Below are 25,813 nucleotides of genomic sequence, written 5' to 3'. Positions count from 1 at the left end.
TACAGAAATGCATTGTCATTTTACATATTGCATTGTCATTTTGCATATTACATCCCAAATTGAATATTGCTACCCATATGCTTCCATAAAGAACAGCATAAAGACAAAAGGTCATTAGCAAGACACCTGAGTTTCCTGATTTGATCTTTTAGAAATTTCATCCTTTTTTTCCTCAAAATGTAAAACCCAACTTTTTTAGGCCTACTTAACGTCAATTTAATTCAATATGTTAATATATTGTTGTGGCAATTGGGGCGGGGCCGAGAGCCATGGGAACAGAGTGAGGCTAGTGAAGTTAGTGATAATGCACGACACCTGCTTCACTCAAAGATCTTTAGTCCCACCGGAGGATCTCCGGAAGGATAAAAGGAGGAATGTAACTGTTCTCAGAAGAAGGAAGCAGGAACAGGCAAACATTTAAAGAAACCTTTAATAATATAATAAAATAAACAAAACTTAAAATTGCCCGACAGCCCCTCATATATGACTGCCACACACAAACAGAACCAAAACAACAACTTGTTTGTAATTGACCAAGATGGCGGCGCGTACACATCGCGAGGCTCAGCGTCTCTCCAGTTTTTGCAATTTTGCAGTATTATTCCTGCTCATCTCGGGTCTGTTCGTACTGAACAGTTTTGCTTTAACATCCTACACCCGACAGGAGCTTTTGGATATCAGTGAGGACTTTTCCAACAATTTTATCACAAATCTTCGACTCATCCCTGAGATCGTCAGAACACCCGAGGCTAAGCACTCTACTCGGCCGGGCGGAAGTGCTCGCAGGCGGCGTCGAGATCATAAACAAAGGCGGGGGAAGTGCGGAGGTCTAAGAGCTAAGCTAAAGCTAACACCGCTCTGGCTCTCTTTACCCAGCATTTTCCTTGCTAATGTGCGGTCACTGGTGAACAAAATGGATGAGTTACGACTTTGCATCACCAACAGTAAGAGACTTTTGGACTGCAATGTCATGGTTTTCACAGAAACATGGCTACACAGCGACGTACCCAATAATGCTATTGAGCTAGCCGGGCGCTACACGCTCCAGGCAGATAGAACGGCAGATGACTCCAGTAAGACAAGAGGTGGTGGATTGTGCATTTATGTCAACAAAGCTTGGTGTACAAACACTGTCATTGTTGGGAGACACTGCTCAGCTAACCTAGAGTTTCTCATGGTTAAATGTAGACCTTTTTATCTGCCGCGGGAGTTCACTTCCACCATAATAACCGCAGTCTATATTCCACCGGATGCTAATGCCAAGCTTGCTTTGAACGAACTTCATGCAGCCATTAGTAAACAACATCCTGCTCACCCAGAGGCTGACTTTTATTGTCGCGGGTGATTTTAATCACTGCAAATTAAAGACAGTGCTCCCCAAATTCCACCAGCATGTTTCCTGCCACAGCAGAGGAGACAAAACTTTGGATCATGTATACACAAACATTAATGGAGCTTACATCGCGACCCCCCTCCCCCACCTCGGACAGTCTGATCACCTTTCTTTGTTTCTCACCCCTAAGTATTCACCCCTCATCAACCGTGTGAAGCCATCAGTGAAGACCATCAAAGTCTGGCCAACTGGAGCAGACTCTTTACTTCAGGACAGGTTTCAACACACTGACTGGAGTATGTTTGCTTCTCAGGCTGCCTGTGGCTCTCACACGGACATTGATACCTACACCTCCTCTGTACTGGATCACATCAACACCACCATTGACAGTGTTACAACAGAAAAACAGATAACAACATGCCCTAATCAGAAGCCATGGATGAACAAGGAGGTGCCACTTCTGCTGAAAGCCCGCAACACTGCCTTCAGGTCAGATGACGCTCAGGCCTACAGTAAATCCAGGGCTAACCTGAAAAGGGGCATCAAAAAGGCCAAGTACTGCTACAAGCTGAAGGTAGAGGAACATTTTTCTAACTCTGACCCCCGGACACATGTGGCAGAGCATCCAGGTCATCAGTGAATACAAGTCAAGCAACTCCTCTCAAACGGTCACGGACGTCTCCTTCCTGAACGACCTAATGACTTTTATGCTCGCTTCAACAGCGACAGCAAGGAGACGGCCACCAAAATCTCACCCTCAGCAGACCAACAGACTTAAACTCACCTCCACAGATGTCCACACTGCACTGAGCCAGATCAACGCACGCAAGGCTGCTGGCCCGTATGGCATTCCTGGACGTGTGCTTAGGGAATGTGCTGAGCAGCTTGCAGGGGTCTTCACAGACATTTTCAACCTGTCCCTCACCCAAGCAACTGTGCCAACATGTTTTAAGTCCACATCCATTGTGCCAGAACCAAAAAACTCCTCCCCAATGTGCCTGAATGACTATCGCCCCGTAGCACTCACACCCATCATTATGAAGTGCTTCGAGCGACTGGTCCTAGCACACCTCAAAGACTCCCTCCCACCCACACTGGACCCACACCAATTTGCCTACCACAGAAATAAGAGCACAGAGGATGCAGTATGCACAGTGCTGCACTCTGCACTCACACACTTGGACAATAACAACACATATGTTAGGATGTTGTTTGTTGACTTCAGTTCAGCATTTAACACCGTCATTTCCTCCAAGCTGACCACAAAACTTGGAGACCTGGACATTAACACCTCCCTCTGCAACTGGATTATGGCTTTCTGACCAACAGGCCTCAGCATGTTAGGTCAGGCCACAACCACTCCACCACCATCACATTTAACACCGGCGTACCACAGGGCTGTGTGCTGAGCCCATTCTTTTACTCCCTCTACACCCACGACTGCAAGCCTGTGCATGGATCCAACTCCATCATTAAGTTTGCAGACAACACCACGGTGATTGGCCTCATCAGTAACAACGATGAGACTGCCTACAGGGAAGAGGTACAGCACCTGGCCACATGGTGCGCTGACAATAACCTGCTCCTTAACACCACTAAGACAAATGAGCTCATTGTGGACATCAGGTGAACTGGTTCAGGTGAACTTCTACCGGTGTGCGATCGAGAGCATCCTGACCAGTTGCATCACAGTCTGTTATGGAAACTGCTCAGTGGCTGACCGCAAAGCACTGCAGAGGGTGGTGAAAACTGCCCCGCGCATCACAGGGACACCACTTCCTGCTATTGAGGACATCCAGAGGAAACGCTGTCTACGTCGAGCTCGCAGCATTCTTAAGGACTCCACTCACCCTGACCATAGACTGTTTAACCTCCTGCCCTCTGGGAGGCGCTTCAGAAGCCTCCGGACAAGGACCACAAGATTCAGGAACAGCTTTTTCCCTACAGCTGTCTCCTTACTGAACTCTGCCCTCTGACACCACCACACACACAGACTCCTCCTCCACATCACCACTGCGTCTGACTGATTTATTTATTTATTTACAACAAGCAAAAAACAGTTAACTTGTTATTACTTGCACTACTTTCTGTTCATCCAGAAACACTGAGTAATCCATTTGCACACTGAAATATTTTCTATGCACTGTACTGTCCATTGCACTAGTGTAAATTATGTTCATAGTTCTGCCTATAGTGTACATACACTTTTACATAATCCATCTGTATAGTATGTTCATAGTACACCTACCTGTATATCATGCTTATAGTATTTAAAATCTGTAAATTATGTCCATAATACTTATCTGTATAGTTATTGTACATATTATAGACCTTGTATATTCTGTACTTACTGCTTATTTCACTTCTGGTTAGATGCTAACTGCATTCCGTTGCCTTGTACCTTACATGTGCAGTGACAATAAAGTTGAATCTAATCTAATCTAATCTAAACAACATAAAATCCAGGCCTGGTCCTCTCTCACTCTTCCTTTTATCCAGAGGTGGGTAGAGTACCCAAAAAAAACTGTACTCAAGTAAGAGTAAAAGTACTTCTAGAAATATTTACTCAAATAAAACTAAAAGTAAAAAATATTGGATAAAAAAAACTACTCAAGTACTTAGTTACAAGTTACTTTTGATCATTCAAGAATGACCCATCACTAAAAAACGGAGCTGAACGTGGTGATGTTGAACTCCAGATTTCATGTTCTGCACACAGGAGCATCTGGAGTGTCACTTAAACATGAAATGAAGGAAACCTTTACTTTATATAAACATGTTAATGAACTACAACTTACAATCGCAGATTCACTCCTTTCGAGACAAATTTCACAAAATTGGTTAGCTCCTGACAGCATCAGGTGTTTTATTAATGGTGAGTAAAAGTATTTATTTATTCATTTTAATTAATTTAATTGATTAGATATATTAATATTTAAGCTATAATCAGGGCTAATGCTGGCCAAATGGGTGCCCTTTTTGTGCCCCCTCCCCCAAAAATTATTGATAAAAAAATGGTATAGGCTACTATAGGTGTCAAGAAATAGACCTTTAATAAAATATACAATTAAATTAATAAATAAATTGCAATTAAATTGCATTATTTACAAATTACAATTGGTGCTCTAGACAGTTAGACCTACCTATGGCTATACTTTTATTAATACAGTTCTCTGATTGATTTTATACTCTCAAGCAAAAAAATCTTGCAAAAGTATTTATGTTATTTCAGTATTTATGTTATTTCTAATAATGGGTTTTGTTCAACATTCCTCCTCTTTTCTGGTCTACGTCCGATCCCAGCTGTTATCCATCCAAGTCTCGGTTGAGATTTTTTTTTAAAATTATTATAAAGATTCGCATTTTACTCCACCACCACTACTGGAGGACATTCCGTGCTGCCTGCGGGGACTTCCTTTCGTTGCTAAACGATGCAGATGCGGCAGAAAGCGTGGTGGAATTATTACCAGTCTAAAGCGGACTTTTGGAGCCCGGAACTGCATTAGGTTTTTCAGACAAACTACGGTAGAAACGAATGGGCGGAAAATCACTTGCCGGTCGTGGGAAGCGTTGGGTAGTTTGCTTGTGCCGGCTATCCCCGAAAAAGTGAATGCTCCTGTCTGCACCGCGATAGTTCGGGTCTACGAGAGAGGGGTTAATCAGCAAAACCTTCGGCCCCTATGGAGAACATGCCGTGAGCAGCAGACGATCAGCGGTGATGCGCGATTAAACATGGCGTTACTTAGTGTACAGGCGATTGGAAACAAAACCTTTATCCTGAATGACTTTATGGCGGAAAACAAGCTGGACTTCTTGTTTTTGACTGAGACGTGGCTGATGGTAGGAGATGCTTCACCGATGTCATAACTTTTGCTGCAAGACTGTTTGTACTTTAACACACTGCGAGAAACCAGGCATGGAGGGGGCATTATGACTATATTTAAGGATTATTTTAAATGTCAACAAATAGTGTTTTCCCTTTATAATAGCTTTGAGATTCAAGTGTTTCAGATTTTGTTAATAAATCCTATTACCATTGCACTTGTGTATCGCCCCCCCAAGACAAACAAAGATTTTATTTTGGAATTTTCAGATCTTTTAGGCAGACTGTCAACGCAGTTTGATCGTTTTTTTTATCCTTGGGTACTTGAATATTCATCTCTGTTCTGCTAAAGACGCAGTCTCAAAGGAGTTTGTGAATGTGATGGACTCGTATGTCCTTCAGGTGGGCCAGCACCAGTTTTTCAAATGACTTCATGACTACGGATGTTAAAGCCACAGGCCTGTAGTCATTTAGTCCTGTAATTCTGGGTTTCTTTGGGATGGGGATGATGGTGGAGCGTTTGAAGCATGAAGAGACTTTGCACAGCTCCAGTGATCTGTTGAAGATCTGTGTGAAGATGGGGGCCAGCTGGTCAGCACAGGATTTCAGACAGGCTGGTGTAACACATTCCGGGCCTGGTGCTTTTTTGCTTTTCTGCTTCCGGAAGACCTGGCGCACCGCATCCTCGCTTATCTGAATTGCAGGTGTGGGGGAGAGGGGGGATGCAGGAGGTGTGAATGGTGAGAGCGCTTGATTGGAGAGTTGTTCAGGATGGGTTGCAGGAGTTGTTAATTGTGTGAACGGTTGTTTGGAGAGGCATTCAGGGTGGGTTGCAGGAGTTGTGAATGGTGAGAGCGGTTGATTGGAGAGGTGTTCAGGGTGGGTTGCAGGAGTTGTGAATGGTGTGAATGATTGTGTGGGGAGGCGTTCAAGGCAGGTGATGGGTGTTCTTTCATACCTGCAGTAAAACTCGTTCAGATCGTCTGCCAGTTGTTGATTCTCCACAGTGCTGGGGGGTGGTGTCTTGTAGTTGGTAATCTCTTTCAGACTTTTCCACACTGATGCTTTGTGGTTGGAAGTGAACTGAGTCCTTATTTTTCCAGAATAATTCCTCTTTGCCACTCTGATCTCCTTTCCAGTGTGTATTTAGCCTGTTTATACAAGACATTGTCCCCCTTCCAGTAGGCATCTTCTTTGGCCTGACGGAGCTGTCTGAGTTTTGCAGTGAACCACGGTTTGTCATTGTTGTAAGTTAGATGAGTCCTAGTAGGAATACAGATATCCTCACAGAAACTGTCTGCTCTGAAATTCTTGATGTTATTGCTCCGCTCACAGTTAACCATTCTAGTCATATTTCCTCGCCATGGGTAAATGATGACATCCGCACGCTGAGACAACTATCTAGTTAGGCGGAGAGGAGATGGAGAAAATCTAAAACTCAAGTGCATTATGACTTGTTCAGAGAATCTTTGATTACATTTCAGAAGGTGTCTAAGGATGCCAAGCACAAATTTTATTCTGAGACTTTTTTAAAGAATGCTAATAATCCCAAAGTGTTATTTGACACAATAAATGCGGCGATAAATCCTATACAAAATTTGCATTCGGACTCCTTAACTCTCACCTGTGAAGAGTTTCAAAAAAAATTCAAAGAGAAGATTGAGAACCTCCGTTCTTATATACCACAGGTAGGGTGTTACGTTCCACGTGGACTTGTGTTTTTCTTTGTCTTTGTGTGTGTGTGTTCATTATTTTCAGGTGGTGCTCATTGGTTGGTCGGCAGGTGTGTCGTTACTATCACACACGTCATAGAATCTGGTGGACCAATCCGATGGCGCGCTGCCGGGTTTAAAAGGCCCATTCACAAGGAGCACGGGAGATTGTTTTTTCGCCAGATTTCAGCCAGATCATGTGAATTGATCTGTTCCCCTTGTTAGTGTTTGAGTTGTGCCTAGTCTCTGTGATGTGAGTAATACTCCTTCATGTTTGTTAACTCTGACGTTGTGTTTGCTTGTGCGTGTAACATAATCTGTTTAGCGCATTTAATGTGTTGCTACTGAGTGTATTCTGCCGAGTGTGGAATGTACAGCGTGAACCAACGGTAGGCAGTTTGTTGGTACTGTTAGCTAGGCGGAGAGTGATCGTCACTGATGTATTTATGTTTGTTAGTTAGAATAGTTTATCTAAGGCGGCGAATCCGCTGAAGATTTCGGGGTTTATTTCTACATTTTACTTTGCTAGTTAGTTTAGAGGTTGGGTAAACTACCTATGGTATTTATGTTTTGATTGTTTAATTAATTTGACGACACTCTTGTATTCTATTCTTTATTAATATTTTCACCTTTTTATATTGTTTGTTTTGGTCCTGGTAACTGCATCCACTAAAGATTAAACGTCTTGTATTATTGAAGTCTGGTCTTTCTGGTTGTTTTTACTGCTTGTTTTCATAGCAACAGTAACTCACGCAAGTGTTGCGCAATCATCCCGTTTAACATCTTTGAACACGTAACATAGGGGCTGATGTTCCCTCTCCGTCATCATGGACTTCTCCTAGGGAGTGGAGCGACTTTTATCCTATGACTCGACCTGCGCTAACAGATATTATTGCACACTTAAAACCTTCCTCTTCAAAAGATGACATCATGCCACCACAGCTCTTTAAGCAGATTGTGGATACTGTGGATTCTGATATCTTGAATTTAATCAACAAATGCCTTAGCCAGGGCATCTGTACAACTGATTTCAAACATGCTGTTGTGACTCCTTTGTTAAAACGGCCAAACCTCAACCCAAATAATTTTAGGCCGATTTCAAATCTGCCATTTTTAGCTAAGGTGCTAGAAAGAGTTGTTTTTAAGCAACTACAAGACCACCTGTGGTTGAACTCCATAACTGGGGTGTTTCAATCGGGTTTTAAGTCAAGGCACAGCGCTGAGACCGCACTGGTTAAGGTGCTTAATGATATTTTCTTGAATCTAGACAAAGGGGAAAACTCTGTATTGATGATTCTTGATCTCAGTGCTGCGTTTGATATGGTGGACAACAATATTTTATTGCAGCATCTGGAATCTTGGGTTGGTTTAAAGGGGAATGTTTTTAAGTGGTTCAAATCGTATCTTGCTGATAGATCTGTTTCTGTGTGTGTAAAAGATGGCATGTCCCAGAGGTCCCGGTTATTGTATGGGGTTCCCCAGGGTTCGATTTTAGCTCCTATTTTTTTTCTCTATATATGCTACCTCTTGGGTCTATCTTTCGGAAACACAACATGTCTTTTCACTGCTACGCGGATGATGTACAGATTTATTTCTCTGTAAAACAGTCATTGTAATACTTTCGGTAACCTATTAGCTTGTATTCAGGAGGTGAAAGACTAGTTGTGGCAGCTAATTTCTTAAAACTAAATGAGGAGAAAACTGAGGTTATAGTTTTCGGTCCAAATTCACACTTAGGCCCAATCCCAATTCTATTTTATACCCACACATATCGGAAGTCGTGCAGCTCTCACATCCAGGAGAAAATAAACTTGTCAACGCTGCCCCACGACTTTTATTAAATACAGTTTAAATACTGAATCGCTTCATTATATTTTCCAGCGACGAGAGAATGCAATCGCTGTTTTTAAGTAAACTCACTCTAAAAAGATAAACGCACAGACGCGAATACATGCAACTTCCATCTCTCTCACTCTCACTCTCACTCTCACTCTCGTTTTCGTTCTCGCTCTCTCTCTCACTTCCGGTGTGACGTGTGACTGCTGAGTGTGACACGAGCATTTGCAAGTGAATTGGAGTTTTGAGCGCGTGTCTGAGAGTGTTTGGTGAGTGGTTGCGATCTTTTGCTCTATCTTTTCTTATTTTGATGTTTATATAGTTTATAGTTGATAATTTAAGGAAAGCACTGTTATGGGGTGGTGGAAGTTTACAGCGGCCGGATTTGTTTCCATTTCTGGCCGGTGTGGCGTTCAGATGAAAATGACGTTCAGTCAGTTGAGGTGCCGGCATGGCATTAAGATACCGGTCGGGGTGGAATGCTCCGTTGAGGAATGCAGCCTTTCAGTTTGAGAGATTGTTGGGCATAGTTGCATTAAATCGGCGTCGAGAATGAACAGTGCAGTTGTATTGTTTTTGGAGTCTATTGACAAAGTTAATCAAGTTGTTGAACAAGGGATTGTAATTAAAGACGAACATATTGGACCTATCATGCTTGTTAATCCGGCTAAAAGAGTTGTGATTTCAAACGCACCACCGTTTATTAGTGACGAGATTTTAGAATGTGAATTGGCAAGACACGGGCAAATAGCTTCGGCAGTAAGAAAGATTCCACTGGGGTGCAAATCCCCTCTGTTGAAACATCTCGTGTCTTTTCGTAGACAACTTTTCATGATTCTGAAAGGGGACGTAGAAGATTTAAATATAGTGCTGAAGTTCAAAGTAGAGGGATTTGACTATGTGGTTTTTGCCACAACTGAGACGATGAAGTGTTTCAGGTGTGGGGGGGTAGATCAAGTTCGTTTTTGTCCAGAGCAAAACAATGCTCCCCAAAGGGATGTAAATAAACAAAATGTGATTCAGGCTGAAAAAGAAGCCGAGCCAACCTTAGGTGCACAAGTGTCTGAAAGTGCAAACACTGATAAAGGAAAAAGTACTGAGGGTAAGGAAAAGGGAAATGAGATTGATCCAAAGGTACTGGATGGTGAAATGATAAAAGATGTGGTAGAATCTACAATAGATGAGGAAAGTATAATGATGGAGGAGGAAGAATTAGTATTTAAAATCCCTGTAGTGAAAAGGCAATCCAGACAAAAGGAAGGGGGGTCAAAATTAAAGAAACAATTAAAGAACAGCCAAGCGTCAATAAAAGATGGGGAAGGTAATAGTTCGGAGGATGCTTCTGATAACTCATCTACTGATGTTTCTGTGATTAGCTCTTGTGACAACGATCCTTCAGACACTGTGTCTCTGAATGTAAAGTACAATGGTTTTTGATCATTAAAAAAGGCAAACGGAATGTGGAGATAGATGATTTCTTTCCGGATCGTAAAATGTTCATTGAATCTGCAAATTTCTTAATGAGAGAAAGAGGGGAAGAAGGACTATCAAGTCAAGATGTCCACAGATTAAAAAAAAATTGTACAAAAAGTGTGTGCAGATCAAATTTAACTGAAATGAAAAGAAAAACTTTTATTTATGATTGATTTGAAGTTTTCAACTTTAAATCTGAATGGAGCAAGAGATTTTGATTTTGCTCAAGAAACCCATAGTGATATGATAAATGAAGTGAATTGGAGAAGAGAATGGGAGGGTACGGCTATTCTTAGTCATAAAAACAGTACAAGTGCTGGTGTAGGAGTTTTCTTTGCAAAAAAATGTTTGCCAATCTCATATGAGGTGGAAGAAATTGTGGAAGGAAGACTTTTAAAAGTTAATGCAAAATTTGATGTTGCAACATTTGTTTTAATAAACGTGTATGCTCCAGCTATGGCAACTGAGTGATTGCTGTTTTTAGAAACATTGTTTTATACTGTGCAAAATTGTGATCCTGACCATTATCTCCTGATTGCAAGGGATTTTAATTGTACTGCGATGGATATATATATAGAAACCATCTAGAACCTCATACAGCTTCCAGGTTGTCGTTGAATCGTTTTATTGAAACTAATGATTTAGTGGATGTGTGGAGAAACTTGAACAGTAAAGTTAAACAATACACATGGGTACAAATAAGAGAAAGGGTTGTTTCAATGGCAAGACTGGATAAGTTGTATTGTTTTAAACATCAAGCACAAATTGTAAAAACATGTTGTATTAGCCCTGTTTGTTTTTCTGACCATTCCATGGTGATAGCAAGTGTATTCTTAAAGTTTTTGAAAGTAAAAAGTGCATATTGGAGTTTTAATAGTGCTTTGTTGCAAGATTTACATTTTAAGAATTGTTTTGAGTTTTTTTTGGAAAGAATGGAAGGTTAAAAAGGCAATGTTTTCAAGTATACAACAGTGGTGGGATTTGGGAAAGAAACAAATACAACAACTCTGTGTACAATACAATTTCAATGTCACCCAGAATATGTCTAAAAAAATTCGCATTTTGGAAAATGATATTTTAGAACCGCAAAATGTATGTGATTCTACAGGAAATCAAGTGAATTCTCTTATTGGAAAAAAAAGCGGAATTAAGAGTTTTTCTGCAGCTTGGAAAAGAAAAATGGCCAAAGCAGAATCATTCATTGTCTCCGGTCAGCCAATGGGCAAGAACTCACTGAAACCGCTGATGTGCGTAGGAGGGCTACTGACTTTTATAAGGACTTGATCAAATGTGAGTACAAGGAGGACCAAGAGCTGGTACAAGATTTTTCGAAGGCCTACCTCAAGTGCAGGAGGAGACAAAAGAAAAGTTGGTGAGCCAACTGACTCTGGGAGAATTGTATACAGCTTTAATGAGCATGGAAAATGGTCGGGCTCCAGTGTTAGATGGTCTAACGGTTGATTTCGATAAAGCTTTCTGGGACTTGGTGGGCAATGACTTGCTGGAAGTTTTTTCTGACAGCATTGCCAGAGGTCAGCTGCCTTTGAGCTGTAGGAGGGCAGTTTTGGCCCTCTTACCCAAGAAAGGAGATCTGAAAGAGATCAAAAACTGGAGGCCCGTGTCCTTGCTTTGTGTTGATTTTAAGATATTATCAAAGACTTTGGCCAACAGGTTGAGAATAGTGATGGAGCAAATTATACATACGGATCAGTCATACTGTGTACCAGGCAGATCAATCACAGAAAACATTGGTTTAATTCGAAAATTACAGGCAAAAATTACAGGCAAGAAATTTGGTATGATTTCGCTAGATCAAGAAAAGGCCTTTGACCGAATTGAACACCCATATTTATGGAATGTGCTCGATTTTTTTTTTTTTTTTTGGGGGTTTCCTTCAACTTTTATTGAAATGGTCAAAGTATTGTATGGTGACACTGAAAGTGTAGTTAAGGTCAATGGTGGTTTCAGTGTTCCTTTGAAAGTTAAAAGGGGAATTAGCAAATTAACAAATGATTACTTTTCGTTGAAATCTTTATTTATGGCAAAAAAGCTTTTTGTTCGCTGTAGCAGCCATGTTGCCAAGATAATTCATACCCCTTCATTTGAAGTTTGGTCCTGAAAAATCTTCGTTTGAAGGGCTATCTGTGGAAGGGCTAAGTGGTAGAATTCGGATTGGGCCTTCGTGTCTGAGCGACTAAAAGATACCCCCTTGGCAGTTGCAATCTCTGACAAGGTTAAAAGCCTTGGTTTTATTTTGGACTATAAATAAATTCTGTGGTTAAATCTAGTTTTTTTCACTTAAAGCTCTTAGCGAAAACCAAACCTTTTCTATCGCCGACAGATTTTGAGAGAGCTATTTCTGCGGTCGTTCTCTCTAGAATGGATTATTGTAATTCACTGTATGCTGGGATTGATAAAAAAGCTCTGGCATGCTTGCAAAACATTAGAGCTGAAACAAGGAATCGATTTAATTGATTAAAATCGATTATTAAAATAGTTGTCAACTAATTTAGTCACCGATTCGTTGCTAAATAACTTATTTGCCATAAGCGGCTCATTTCGTGCATATTTCAAATCTGCGGTGACCAAACTGTGGCAGTAATGAGCCACCGGAGGTTTTACTCAGCCAGTACAACAGGAGAAGTAGCGAATAGCCAATAGCTGGCCTCGTTTTATATCACGTGCTTCCCGAACAGCGTCTCTGCAGCATTCAGCGGGATGTGGGAGTACTTTACTTTGAGCCTTCAAAAAAGAAGATTAACCTGTAAACTCTGCACTACTGAACTGTTTAAGGGGCCGTTCACATATCGCGTCTTTTGCGTGCTCATGTTCGTTATTTCCAATGTAGGCGTGCAGTATGCGCGCTCATAATGGAAGCGACGTGGTCGCGACGCGCCCGTTTTTCCAGGCGCGTCCGCACCGCATCAAGTTAAAAACATTTAAACTTTTCAGAATGCGGCAAGCGCACCGCACCGCACTGTGACAAGAACTAAATAATCAGCTTCATCATTTCCCGTAACAACGTTAAAAAGCTCAGCCAAGATGAAGGAACAGCTGATCATAGCTGTATATGGATTTCCATTTTGAAATAAATTTAGTAGCAGAGCTACTGCAAGCAATTTTTAGAGCTGCAAATCCATTTATCCTTTGCTGAAATTTCCGCGTCTTCAAGGAGAGAGCACGTCATAGTTGCTTAGCAAAGGCAGATGCCTCAGGGGCGCAACTGCACGAGCGCTTTGGAAAGAAGGAGAAAGCGGTGCGCCTAGTGTTTTCCACGCGTTTCTAAGCACGATATGTGAACGGCCCCTAAGACTTTTATTTGTGCAGATTCTCCAGTACAATGTTGTTTGCAAATGTTTAGTCGTAAAAGCTGATAACATTGCTTTTTCACAGTTAACATTTAAAGCTTTACAAACATGTTCTGTGATCAGTTTGTCGTTTACCAGTTCATAATTCAGTCGTGCAGCCTAATTATGACTGAATGAGAGAGGTAAATGTTTAAAGATATTTGAAATGCACTTTTTTCTAAGTATTCACTGCTCTTTTTCACACAGCAGGTTTTTTGTGTGTGTCCGATTTTTTTTTTTTTTTTTTTTTTTTTTTCTGGACAACCTTCTGATGGTTTTTACTTTAAATTGTGAGTTCCATTCAGGTTTCATGCCATTGGCACTTTATTCGAAGGATTGTTTACAATTTCACAGCATAAGCTATAAAGCTGTTTCCCAGTAAATAATAAAATACAACGCATTGCAATCTTATTCTGTTTTATCCTTATTCTTTGTGAAAATATGTTCTGAAATATTCCTTAATAAGCTTTGTTCGGGATGTTAACCTACTTTAGGAGCTCTAAGGACTGCCATGGTGAAAACATTATTTGAAATCTCCTTGTGAAATTTGCTAGAGTATGGGTCAGTGTTTTGATTGCAGAAGAGTTCGACAAAGGATTACTAACACATAATAAAACAATTTCAGGTATATTTTTGATGAGGATATGACAATGCAAAATGGTTAAAATCTCTTCAAAATCTGTGCTGAATGATAAAGTCCCTTTATTAATAATTTACTTGGGGAAAAATGGAAACAACTAAAATATAAGTACATAAACTGATTAATCGATTAATCGTAAAAAATAATCGACAGATTAATCGATTATCAAAATAATCGTTAGTTGCAGCTCTACAAAACATACAAAATGCTGCACCCAGATTGACTAAGTCAGCCAAGAAAATGGATCATGTTATACGTCTGTTGAGATCCTTGAATTGGCTGCCAGTCGAGTATAGAGTACATTACAAGATCATTGTTCTGGTTTTTAAAGCACTCCATAATTTGGCTCCACCATACCTTTCTGAGTTGTTGTCTGTATACATCCCATCCAGGTAATTGAGATCGGAAAATCTAAATCTCCTTGTGACTGTAAGATCAAATTTTAAACGTAAAGGTGACAGAGCATTTTCTCGAGTCGGTCCTATACTGTGGAATGACCTCCCGCACTCAGTCAGAGCAGCAAAGTTGTTGGCTGTGTTTAAGTCGTTGTTAAAAACCCACTTATTAGATGTAGCATGGGGGTCAGTTTGAAGTAGCTTGGCCCTTGTGTGAAAGTGATACAGTGTGTAATTTAGTGTTTTATCCTACTGCTTGTGAAGCACCTTGGGCAACGCCTGTTGTATTATGTGTGCTACATAAATATTAATAAAAAGATAAAATAAAATAAAAATTAAGCAGTTTTACCTATGATGAAACCATGGTTAATTTTTGAAGGGTTGTGATGTCCACATGTTTTTGTTGAAGAAAGATGATTTAGCATTTCTATGGAAAAAGGTGGACCACAAAATAAGATTAAGTGGGTTTCTGAATTGGCCTAAAAGTTTGGTCAATATTAAACAAGCATTTGATCATCTTGTAAGCAGCAATTACCAGAGCTTTGGCTTCCTTCACAGGCATTTGTAATAATATGTAATGTACATAAACAGTTTATTTTGTACTACATTATGTATTTTAACAGTGTTATTCAATGAAACCACATAATTATATATAATGCATTTAAAGTAATTTAAAAGGCTGCCGTTGGCTTAAAAAAAACCTACAGCATGTCCAACATGTATCTGCATACCTGACAAAACTTGATACTGTGGAGGAACATGGATATTGGTCTCTTGAAGGTCTCTTATTCACTACACTTTTCCTAAAATAAGCCAGCAGTGAAAACATTAATCACATATTGTGAAAACAGTTGCAGTGAAAAGTTTGAATTGTGCCAGAGCTCAAGATAGATAGATAGAGCTCAGAAGATAGATAGATGGATGGATGGATGATGGATAGATAGATAGATCTATATATCTGCATTGTAAAATATAAAGATTCCACAGTGATCTGATTCTGTAATTTCTTTTATGTTACTAAGACATTACTGTAGTAAAAACGTTTACTGCGTTTATACTTTTGAAGAGCTAAATAAAAAAAAGTTAGCTATATAAAGCTAATGTGTGCATATTAACAGTGTAAACATGAATTGACCGTGCGACCATATGATTAAATGTTAACAAACTAAGTGTGTATTAGGAATCATAATTCGAAGAAGAAATTTCTTAGAAATATATTTTATCTAGAGGTGATATCACTCAAAAGCAGTTTCGGTGTTTGACCAGTGAATGTCTGCAAACGTCCTTTTCATCCTTTATTAACCTGTTAAATGTCACGGGCCCACCATAATTTAAACAGTAATATCTTAGTCTGAACCTAAATTAATCTTGACAAACGATATATTATCGAAAGCTTAAAGACTATAGTTTTGTTATTTGGTGACTGATTTTTTTAATTGATTTTTTACAGAGAAACTGTAATTTATTAATATGCAAGAAGAGTACTCATCCGTCAAAGACTGCATTCTGACCTTTAATTTGAAATAGTGATGCTTAGATGAAATCATGAAAAATCTGTAAAAATCTTTATTCATTTTCATGGAGAGTGTTCAAAAGATAACATCTATTGTATTTTTTGAGTAAAAAAAAAAAGGTCTAAAAGTGTTTTGAATATATAGAAAAAACAATAAATTATTGTGAACTAGTAAAGCAAGTACAGGGTTCTTGTAGCATGTCTTTTGTGGTTTTTGAGGTTGAATTGAAATTAATACTTCTGACTGTGATGTCTACTTCCTAAATATTGAGAAAAGTATTGAAAAACATGTTTCAGGTCACTCAAACCATTTATGGAAATGAAGGCGTCCTTAAAACTCATTTAAAGGGATAGTTCACTTTCAAATTAAATTTTGGTATGTTTTAGCTTACATCAAGGACATCCAAGATGTAGGTGTCTTTGTTTCCGCAGTAGTTTCCATTTTGATGTGTAATTTTAGTTCAAACCGTTCTTGTCTGTGACTCATATAATGGATGTCTATGGTCACCACCTCAAAGAGCATGCACAGAGGAGTCCAAATTAAACAATTCCCCATCGTAAGTACACATTGATGACCTAAAACACGAAACGAGCGGTTTGTGTAAGAAAACGAACAGTGTTTATTAGGGGTGTGCACGGATAGTCGAACATTCGAATATTCGTTCTGCTCTAATTATTCGATAAATAAAAATGATATTCGAATTTTGCTATATTTTTGCTTGCCATAAAAAAAAAAAAAAAAGAAAAGAAAAAAAAGGCCACAATAAAACCTAATTCGTCACTTTCTGTGATTCTCCACGGCATATTTGAAGATGTATGCAAGCAAAAAATAATTAATGAATGAATAAGAACTGCGGTCTTCTACAGTACTTCAAATATGCCGTGGAGAATCACAGAAAGTATCCAAATTCAAGAACATTGTTGCGGCATCTCTGAATCAACGAATAAACACCGCTAACTTGGAGAATGCAGTGAAAACTCCTCTTTTCGCGTCCGCCCTAGACCCTTGGCACAAACATCTCAGGTTTCTCGATGAAAACATGAGAGAAGTAAGAGAAAAAAAAAAACTTTTTCATCGCCACCAACGATGAAGAGGATGCAATGCCCACTCGTCGGAAAAGGCAGGGCCAGTTCTTCAGGGATGCATACAGAGAGTCGAGCCGAGACGAGTGGGAACAGTTCTTGCTGGAGCCATGTATTCCACCAGATGAGGATCCCATTCAGTGGTGAAACGAAAACATGAAGCGCTTCACAAAACTTATTCGCTTAGCACACCGTTATTTGTGAGTCCCGCCAACGTCTGTGCCATCAGAGCGCGTTTTCTCCGCGGCCGGCCTTATTGTTAACAGACTAAGGAGCCGACTTTCCCCCGATCATGTTTACATGCCTGTGTTTCTTAACAAGAACATGTAAAACAATAGAAAAAAAACTAAAAAGATTTGCTGACAGTTTAAAAGTTTCAAAGTTAAGTGTAGGCTGTTCTGTACAATAGCCTAATTGCTGCAGGCTGCTTTACGTTTGTTTTGTTTTTTTGCTTTTAATCTGTACTTTTGTTTGTTTGCACGCATTGTTAAAGGTTTTCAACTACAAGACACGATGTGTAATGTTCAAGCTTATTGTGTGTAAGCTCGTTCAAAAATGACGGAAACAATAAATGTTGCTGAAAAATAACATCTGTCTCATTAAACTTAATTGAAATAAATGAATATTCGAATATTCGTTTTTTGTGAGCTCAAATATTCGAATGTGATATTTGCGGAAAACGCCCATCCCTAGTATTTATATCATTTTTACCTCTTGTACACAACCACGTCCAACTTATCTGAGGGCACGCATGCTTCCTGTTGTGTGACGTGCGCACGCTCTGGCTTAGTCTGCGCAAGCGCGGAAAGAACCTGAAGTGATCTCTCGCGCATGAACGTCACTCATTGTTTACTGTTTACCACAAGATACGCCACCAATCTGCACTGTCTGAAATATAATGCAGTAATTTTAATTAATTAATTTGTTTATAATGCATCCTATAATTGTTGCGATTATAATAAACACAACACATTACTCACTCTATTCACAGCGTGCCATTGGGTCCCTCTGGCATTGGACGTCGCCTCCAGTTTATACGTGGCCAACAAAACACAACGTGCATAAGGCTGGGACTCAACAGCAGAGAAAACTCAGGAACTTCAGTCAGGCAGGTGTGTGATGTGATACTGTCAATGTCCTTGGACTCCTCTGTGCATGCTCTTTGAGGTGGTGACCATAGACCTCCATTATATTAGTCACACAGACAAGAACGGTTTGACCTAAAAATATCAAAATACTGCGGAAACAAAGAAACCTACATCTTGGATGCCCTTGAGGTAAGCTAAAACATACCAAAATTGAATTTGAAAGTGAACCATCCCTTTAAAGAGTTATCCCCATACGGTAAAAAAATACATTTATTTTGGCCAAAATATATTTTAAATATATGCTAAATATATGTTGTAACTATGAAGTTCAATAAAATATATTTTTGAAATCGAAAATATATTTAATTTCAACTTTCATTTACCAAAATATATTTAAAAATGTATTTCAGGGTCAAGAAAATACATTTTCAACCTTACAGTAGAATGTGGATGGAGAGCAAAAGTATCCATTATTTAAAATTTAATTTAAAGGTAAAAAAATATTTAAGAGAATCCTAAAATGTTTTAATGTAAGTGCAAATACATTATAAAATGTCAACAATTTAGTTAATTAAAAAAAGAAGTATGATGACGTCATTAAGAAAAAAAAAAAACGTTGCCTGAGGCGCGAATTATGTGACTGCACCGAGGATAGGAGACGGGAAGAAACAAGTCGATTATGTTCGCGCTAATTAAGTGGGTGGAGGATGAAAAATTCTCAATTCTTCCAACTGCACATATTAGAGGATTTGATGAGGATGAATACTCAGCGGGTCTAGAAGAAAATGACGTTTACTTTGTCACCAAGGTGTCAAAGAGCCGAAAGGCGGGTGGCCGGTTTTTGAGGCCTCCATCATCAAGATAGCAGGTAACGTTACCTATTTTTATTATCCTATCCACCTTATTCCTGACGAGCATACTAAGTTTTGATTTATGGCAGGTAACTTACTTCCCGTTTTGGGGAACTTCCATTCCATGAGTATAATGTCCCCAGTTTTTAAAATAAACGTAACGTTATTGTTGCATTCATAGAGCTTTGACAAGACCCGTAAGACTTTTGTTCATCTTCGGAACACAAATTAAGATATTTTTTATTAAATCTGAGAGCTGTCTCACTCCTCCATAAGGGATTGAAACTTGCTGGCCCAGAATAGTTATAAAAGTCATCGTTAATATAGTCCAAGTGACTAGCGTTACACTGTAAGTTATTCACTTGGACTATTTTAACGATGTCTTTAATATACTCTTATGTCATCCTTTATTATTCTGGATACTCTTATAACGTATATATATATATATATATATATATATATATATATATATATATATATATATATATATATATATATAATTAAAATCATCAGGGCCGTGTTGTGACTTGATCAGCATTATTCTATCTCTTCAGAAAGGGAGAGAACGTTACAAATGAAACTTAAGGAGCTTGAAGAACAGCTACCCAAGCCAGACACTCTTAAGAGAAAGAGTAAACCTTCAATGACACTCCTAGAGGTCGCAGATGTGAGAGAGGAACCAGCAGCTAAGAAGAAGGTTAGTGTTTCCCATATGTGAATATATTTATATATGTTATATATAACATATTTATGAATACATATAAATGTACTTGTTTACAGTCAATGATGTGTGTTTAAGGGACAGCTCACAGACCTACCAAATGATCTAAAGTTGTGGAATGGAAGAAAAATTGAACATCTACAGCGTGTGATAAATCAGCTGAGAGTAGAGAACATGAATCTAAATAAAGAAAAGGAGAGGCTGAAAAATGAAATACTTAAAAGTAAGTACTGTAATATTACTATATATATTTAAAATGAAATACTTGATAGTAATCTGTACTATATATATATATATATATATATATATATATATATATATATATATATGTATATGTGTGTTTAATTTTACGTTCACAGAAATCCCACCTCTCCTTCTGGCTACAGAGCACTTACTCCAGGAGGTTAGAATAATTGTTTACATAATGTAACAGTTATGCCTTAATTTATTTTACAATGCTCCACATTTCCTTGCCTTTTAAAACTTTTTAAGACCTTTGGAGTTTTTTGCTTGCTCTGTAGTAATATTTCTGCCTACTTATTTCAGCCCATGAAATCAAATGCAGATGCCCCTGACTTAAGATTTAAATCTAATTAAATAATTAGTTTGTCATTATCGTTATTGTTGTTGTTGGAGCAGTTTACAATAGCTTGTGGAATCTGTTGCAGATGTTCATGATGTCAAAGACTCCATCTCATGTTCCCCTCTCACCTGCTCCTAAAGTAAGTATTAGCTGCTTTTTATGTAATGTCTATGCCACATGCTATTATGTCACATATTAAGCACAACTATTGAAATAATGACTTTTCTAATAGATTTTTTTTACATTTATAATAAACCAAGAAATTAATTAAAATAATTGTAAAGAAATTACAACAGAACAAGTTGAAAAATTTTGTGGTATAATTATCCTGCTACAAGAGCCACAGTTACAACTTTAGATCAGTAGATAAACTTATATTGTAAACAATATTATATTGTCCAGTACTATTGCTAACATATCCATTTACCATATTCATTTTTAGCCTGTGGAATCAAATGCAGATGTCCTTGATGTAAGTTATGCATTTTAACTATTGTCTTTATTTTATTTTTTACATTCAAATATACTTGTCAAGTCAGGAACATTATTAATAGCATCCTAGTGATTTGAACATGACTGTGCTAGATAAACAATAGTTCACCTAAAATTGATATATCTCATAATTTACTCACCTTTGTGTTTACTCATGTTTGTGTGACTTTTTTCCTCAGCATATGTTCTGATGGAGATATGGTGACTATATGCATATATAGTCATTAACATAGTGTTTAAAGGGATAGTTCAGCCAAAAATTTAATTTCTGTCATTAATTTCTCACCCTCATGTTGTTCCAAACCCGTAAGACCTAAGTTCTTCTTCGGAACACAAATTAAGATATTTTAGATGAAATCTTAGAGATTATAGAAAAATCATTACCACTTTTCAAGGCCCAGACAAGTAGTAAAGACAATGTTAAAATATTCCATGTGACTCCAGTGGTTTGAGCATAAATTTTGTTCAAAAAAAAAAAAGAGTCTTTATTCAGTTCTTACAATTTATTCTCTTCCGTATCAGTCTCTGAAGCTGTTATTTTTTTATGCACAAAAAGTATTCTCGTCGCTTCATAACATTAAGGTTAAACCAGTGGAGTCACATGGACTATTTGAACAATGTATTTGGCCTTGAAAGTAGATATGATGATGTATGATGTCTATGGAGGGGTCAGAAAGCTCTCGAATTTCATCAAAAATATCTTAATTTGTGTTCAGAAGATGATCGAAGAGTGAAAGTCTAACGGGTTTGGAACGACATGAGGGTGAGTAATTACTGACAGAAATTTCATGTTTGGGTGAACTACCCCTTTATCACATGCACAGAGCACTAGATGGAGTAATTGAATTAATCATGATCATGAAGTTGATTGCTTGTGTCAAGATTTATAGTAGAGGTGTATTTTGGAGGAATGCTTAGGTCTGTTCTCACCCAAAATCCACTAGATTGCTTCAGAAGACATTTATTAAACTACTGGAGTCCTACTGGAACTACTGGAAACTTACAATTAAGTTTTTTCTGTCTTTTTTCAGAACATGTAAACTTTGTAACACTTGCGTACACCAAATATATATATATATATATCCATACATATCTATATACCCGTCCCGTATATACCTCCATCAAAATATGAGTCACAAGTCTTACAAGGAGTAATGTTTTGATAGTTGTGCAACATTGTGATATTTGATACTTCTAAAAAAGATCTAAAAAATATTTTATGAGGCTCAGTGTTGTGTATTGTTTTTAATGAGTATTCTGCTTTACAGATGCCGAAGGCTGCATCCAATGCTTCTCTGTCTGCTAAAGTAAGTATTTTGTTTTTGCCTCGCCAAAATACATGGTGTAGTTACGAGTCATTGCTTTGTTAATTCTTAAAGGAACACTCCACCGTTTTTTGACCAAGTATGGTGACACAAAATTAAAACGTGGGGCTTTTCTAAGTAGATAAAAAGGACAACTATAATGTATGGCGGAATAGCACTGGGAGCATTTCGACTCAGCGCAAGTAATATCATCACTCCTGAAAATCTTCTCCCCCTCTCACTTCTGTCATCAGAACCAACGTGACTTTTTACTCCACCGAGTCGAAGTGCTCCCAGTGCTATTCGGCCATACATTATAGTTATCCTTTTTACCCGCTTAGAAAAGCGCCACGTTTTATTTTTTGTCACCATACTTGGTCGTGTAACTTGTGTAACTGTATTTAAATAGAGATACGTGGAGGTGTTTGGTTGCGTCTAACTTCATCTCTGTCTGGTCCCTAATGAATGAACTGGGCCAAGTTAAGTGCTATCAAAGTGTCTCCATGCGCCAGAGCGATTGAGACGAGAGAGGTGCGTATCAACTCGTCTTAGTTAAGGGAATAACAGAGTTTAAATATGAAAAAAACGGTGGAGTGTTCCTTTAATAAAGTATGTAAAGGTTTGTAGGTAAGCTCTTCCTCCTTTCCTTAAGAGTTTACCAGCAACAGTCTGTCTGTAATAACATTGTTGACTTTCATTTTGTTTAATTTTTTTTTTTTTTTGTGTTCCAATGAAGCTAATTATGTAAGTACTTTTTGCTGAGGATTTAGGTCTGTACATACAGATTTTTTATGCATTTCTGCAATGGGTGAAATGGCTAAATAAAAACTTAAACAAGTTTTAAAGATTTGATTTGAAAATAATGTATATTATAAATCTCTTTTTATGTGATCACAACCACAGGTTGAGGTAGCACATGGCACGGGCATAAAAATCCTCAAGCATCAATGGACTTCTGCCCTGCAGGCCCAAACAGCCACTTCAATGGTGCGTGTTCTTTTAATGGCCGCCTTCCCACTAGAAGTTCTGATCCACAGCAATTTGAAAGGTTAACAGTTTCAAGGCCAAGTCAAATTCTTAGATATTAATCTGAGTAGTCTAAAAAAGGCTAATTCTACATCTAACATACCCATACAAATATCTTTCAAACCCAGTTATTTTTCTTTACTTTCAATGTTGAGGTGAACAAAAATATTTGGAAATCTATAACTGGTCAGAAGACAATTGTGCATGCCCTCTGTACCCTATTCAAATGTTTGTGTATCATGTATTGTCTTTTGTAGGGGGAAAGAGTAAAACTGATGGTAGAGCAGAGAGAAGACATGCCCTTGACAAGGAAACCATGGGAGCCATATTTGGTAAATCAAGACTTGCAGTGTGTGTGAAATGTTTGAGTAGATTTGTATTTGAATTTACTTTACAACCGTTAAAAAAGTACGTTCTATATGAATGAATTTCGGACATTGGTAAGTCACATGACAGTAACAACATGGTTGATTTAGTGGTGTCATCTATGCCGCTTTACTGCTTTCTCCATAGAATTTAATTGAAAACGCTGGCTCTGCGCCAGTGGACACCTGGCCGTCATTAACATAGGCAGTGGCAAAATATGCGGCAATGGAGGGACAGAAATCTCAAATGTTATCAAAATATCTTCAGTTATGTTTAGAAGATGAACGAGAGTCTTAACAGGGTTAGAACAACATGAGCATGAGTAATGACAGAATTTTCATTTTTGGGTGCATGAACTAACCCTAAAATATATCAGTAATTTTTTTTGTCTCTTACAGTGGCAGTCAAGAAGAGGTTTCCCAATGTGTCCAGAGGAGCTTTGGGTATTGCAGTGAATTCCAAGCTGGGGGAACTGAGACTGCTTGAAAAAAAAAAGGAGCTAATTTTGTTATTGTTTTTTTGTTGCTGTTTTTTAATTTATAGCATGTTCCTTACTTGATTTTTATTCAGGGGTGTTATATGTACACATTTTAGACAGAAAATAAAGATTTTATTCAAATGTTACATTGTGAATGTATTTTCTTGGATTGAAATATATGCAGGGCAATATATATATATATGGCCAAAAATGTATTAGTAGAAAATATATTTATGTAAATATATTCTGAAATATATTTTTTGGCCATTTTTTTATATTTTTTAATATATTTTGAAATATATGTTAAAACATAAAAAAATGGCCAAAAATGTATTTGTATAAAATATATTTATGTAAATATATCCTGAAATATATTTTAGGAAATATATTTTTTGGCCATTTTTTGTATATTTTGAAATATATTTGAAAATATATTTAAAAATATATTTTCTAACCTCAAATTTGGAACATAACTTGTTCAGAATTTAGTTTCGATTTTCTAGCAGAGTAAAACATGTTTTGTAAAATATATATTTCATATAAAATATAAATATATAAATTATTATATTTTATATTTTCATAAACTTAAACTTCCATAACTTTTTTGTTATATAATCTTTATAACTTTTTTTTTTTTTTTTCACTTCTACAATGATCTGTGTCTGCTTTAAAAAGAGACCAACCTTAAGTGAAAGAGAATTTTACTTGCCCGACCGGACAAGTTAACCTGATTAAAATTAACTTGGGCTTCAAGGAAACTTTGACGAGAATGATTCTCATTTTATAACTTTCAGTGTAATCGGTGACCAATAACGGATAATGTATTAACAGTAAGGTCTCGTCAGACGAGGCTCGTGCAGCATGACTAACTCGCGGATAAATCAACATATAAACACCATAAGCGCAACAACACACACAGGGCTCGACTCCTGGTCGTGTGATGTTGCATATATTATATAAAATATAATTTTTTTTCTACCGCAGTATGTTTGTTCATGTTTCTTTCTTTGTGTGTGCTGTTGCGCTTATAGTTTTGATTTATCCGCGAGTCAGACAGGCTGCACGAGACCTTGATACTTGTCAGTAGTCACCGTTTTTTTAAAGCATAGTTTATGTTATTTTATGCTATTGTTGGTCTTCTTTGATAAAGTGTGTGGATAATAGGCCTATGTGAATATTTTGTTAATCCGTAAAATAAATATTATAGGCACATATAAAAAATATGCTGTTTAAAGTAATACCAGATAGAGCACTGATGAGACTGCTTCAGAATAAATTACATTTGTGCTACAAAAAAAAAAAAAAAGGACAAGTAACTTTTTTACTTGAACAAGTAAATGATTGATATTAAATCATTGATTGATGTTAAAACAATGTTGAGCCATGCAAATATTTATTTTACGGATTAACAAAATATATAATCCACTGTAACAAGACCATCAATACATTAAATAACATAAATTTAAAAACGATTAGTTCAAGAGTCGACGTGTTAGTTTACTTGAAGTAAAATCAGCTCTTGTTTGAGAAAAACTGTTTAGTGTTTGAGTTCGTCTGAGGTCTGTTTAGACGGAAATGCTCCGTATTGATATTACAGTTTATTACTGTATATTATGTTTTATCAAACTTACCGTGACCTGCGATGACGTTTTGTTCTCGAATCTTCTAAAATGTCGTCTAGTGGTCTGTTACTCCTGCTGTCGGTTCCACACAGAAGAGACAGGTCTGTTCTGATAAAAACAAAAGCTC

At 37.8% G+C, this 25,813-nt stretch overlaps 1 protein-coding gene across 11 annotated transcripts in view; it reads right to left on the bottom strand.

The window, feature by feature from the left end:
• LOC127953119 (NACHT, LRR and PYD domains-containing protein 12) overlaps positions 1 to 25,813 on the bottom strand; it is a 179,265-nt gene extending 153,452 nt beyond the window's left edge. For 2 of the 11 annotated variants that reach the window (XM_052552051.1, XM_052552053.1), the window contains exon 1: positions 15,291 to 16,411. In XM_052552051.1, the coding sequence (XP_052408011.1) occupies positions 15,291 to 15,388 (98 nt within the window). In that variant the 5' untranslated portion in view covers positions 15,389 to 16,411. Of the gene's footprint in view, positions 1 to 14,908; positions 14,987 to 15,290; positions 16,416 to 23,982; positions 24,068 to 25,695 lie in introns of those variants that run through there. The other 9 variants (XM_052552044.1, XM_052552042.1, XM_052552047.1 and 6 more) reach the window with 9 other exon arrangements.

This window comes from Carassius gibelio, chromosome B3, assembly GCF_023724105.1.
Source record: "Carassius gibelio isolate Cgi1373 ecotype wild population from Czech Republic chromosome B3, carGib1.2-hapl.c, whole genome shotgun sequence".
In the NCBI taxonomy this organism is placed as follows: Eukaryota; Metazoa; Chordata; class Actinopteri; order Cypriniformes; family Cyprinidae; genus Carassius; species Carassius gibelio.
Note: the sequence above shows the minus strand (reverse complement) of the source record. Positions and strands in the feature narration are given on the sequence as shown.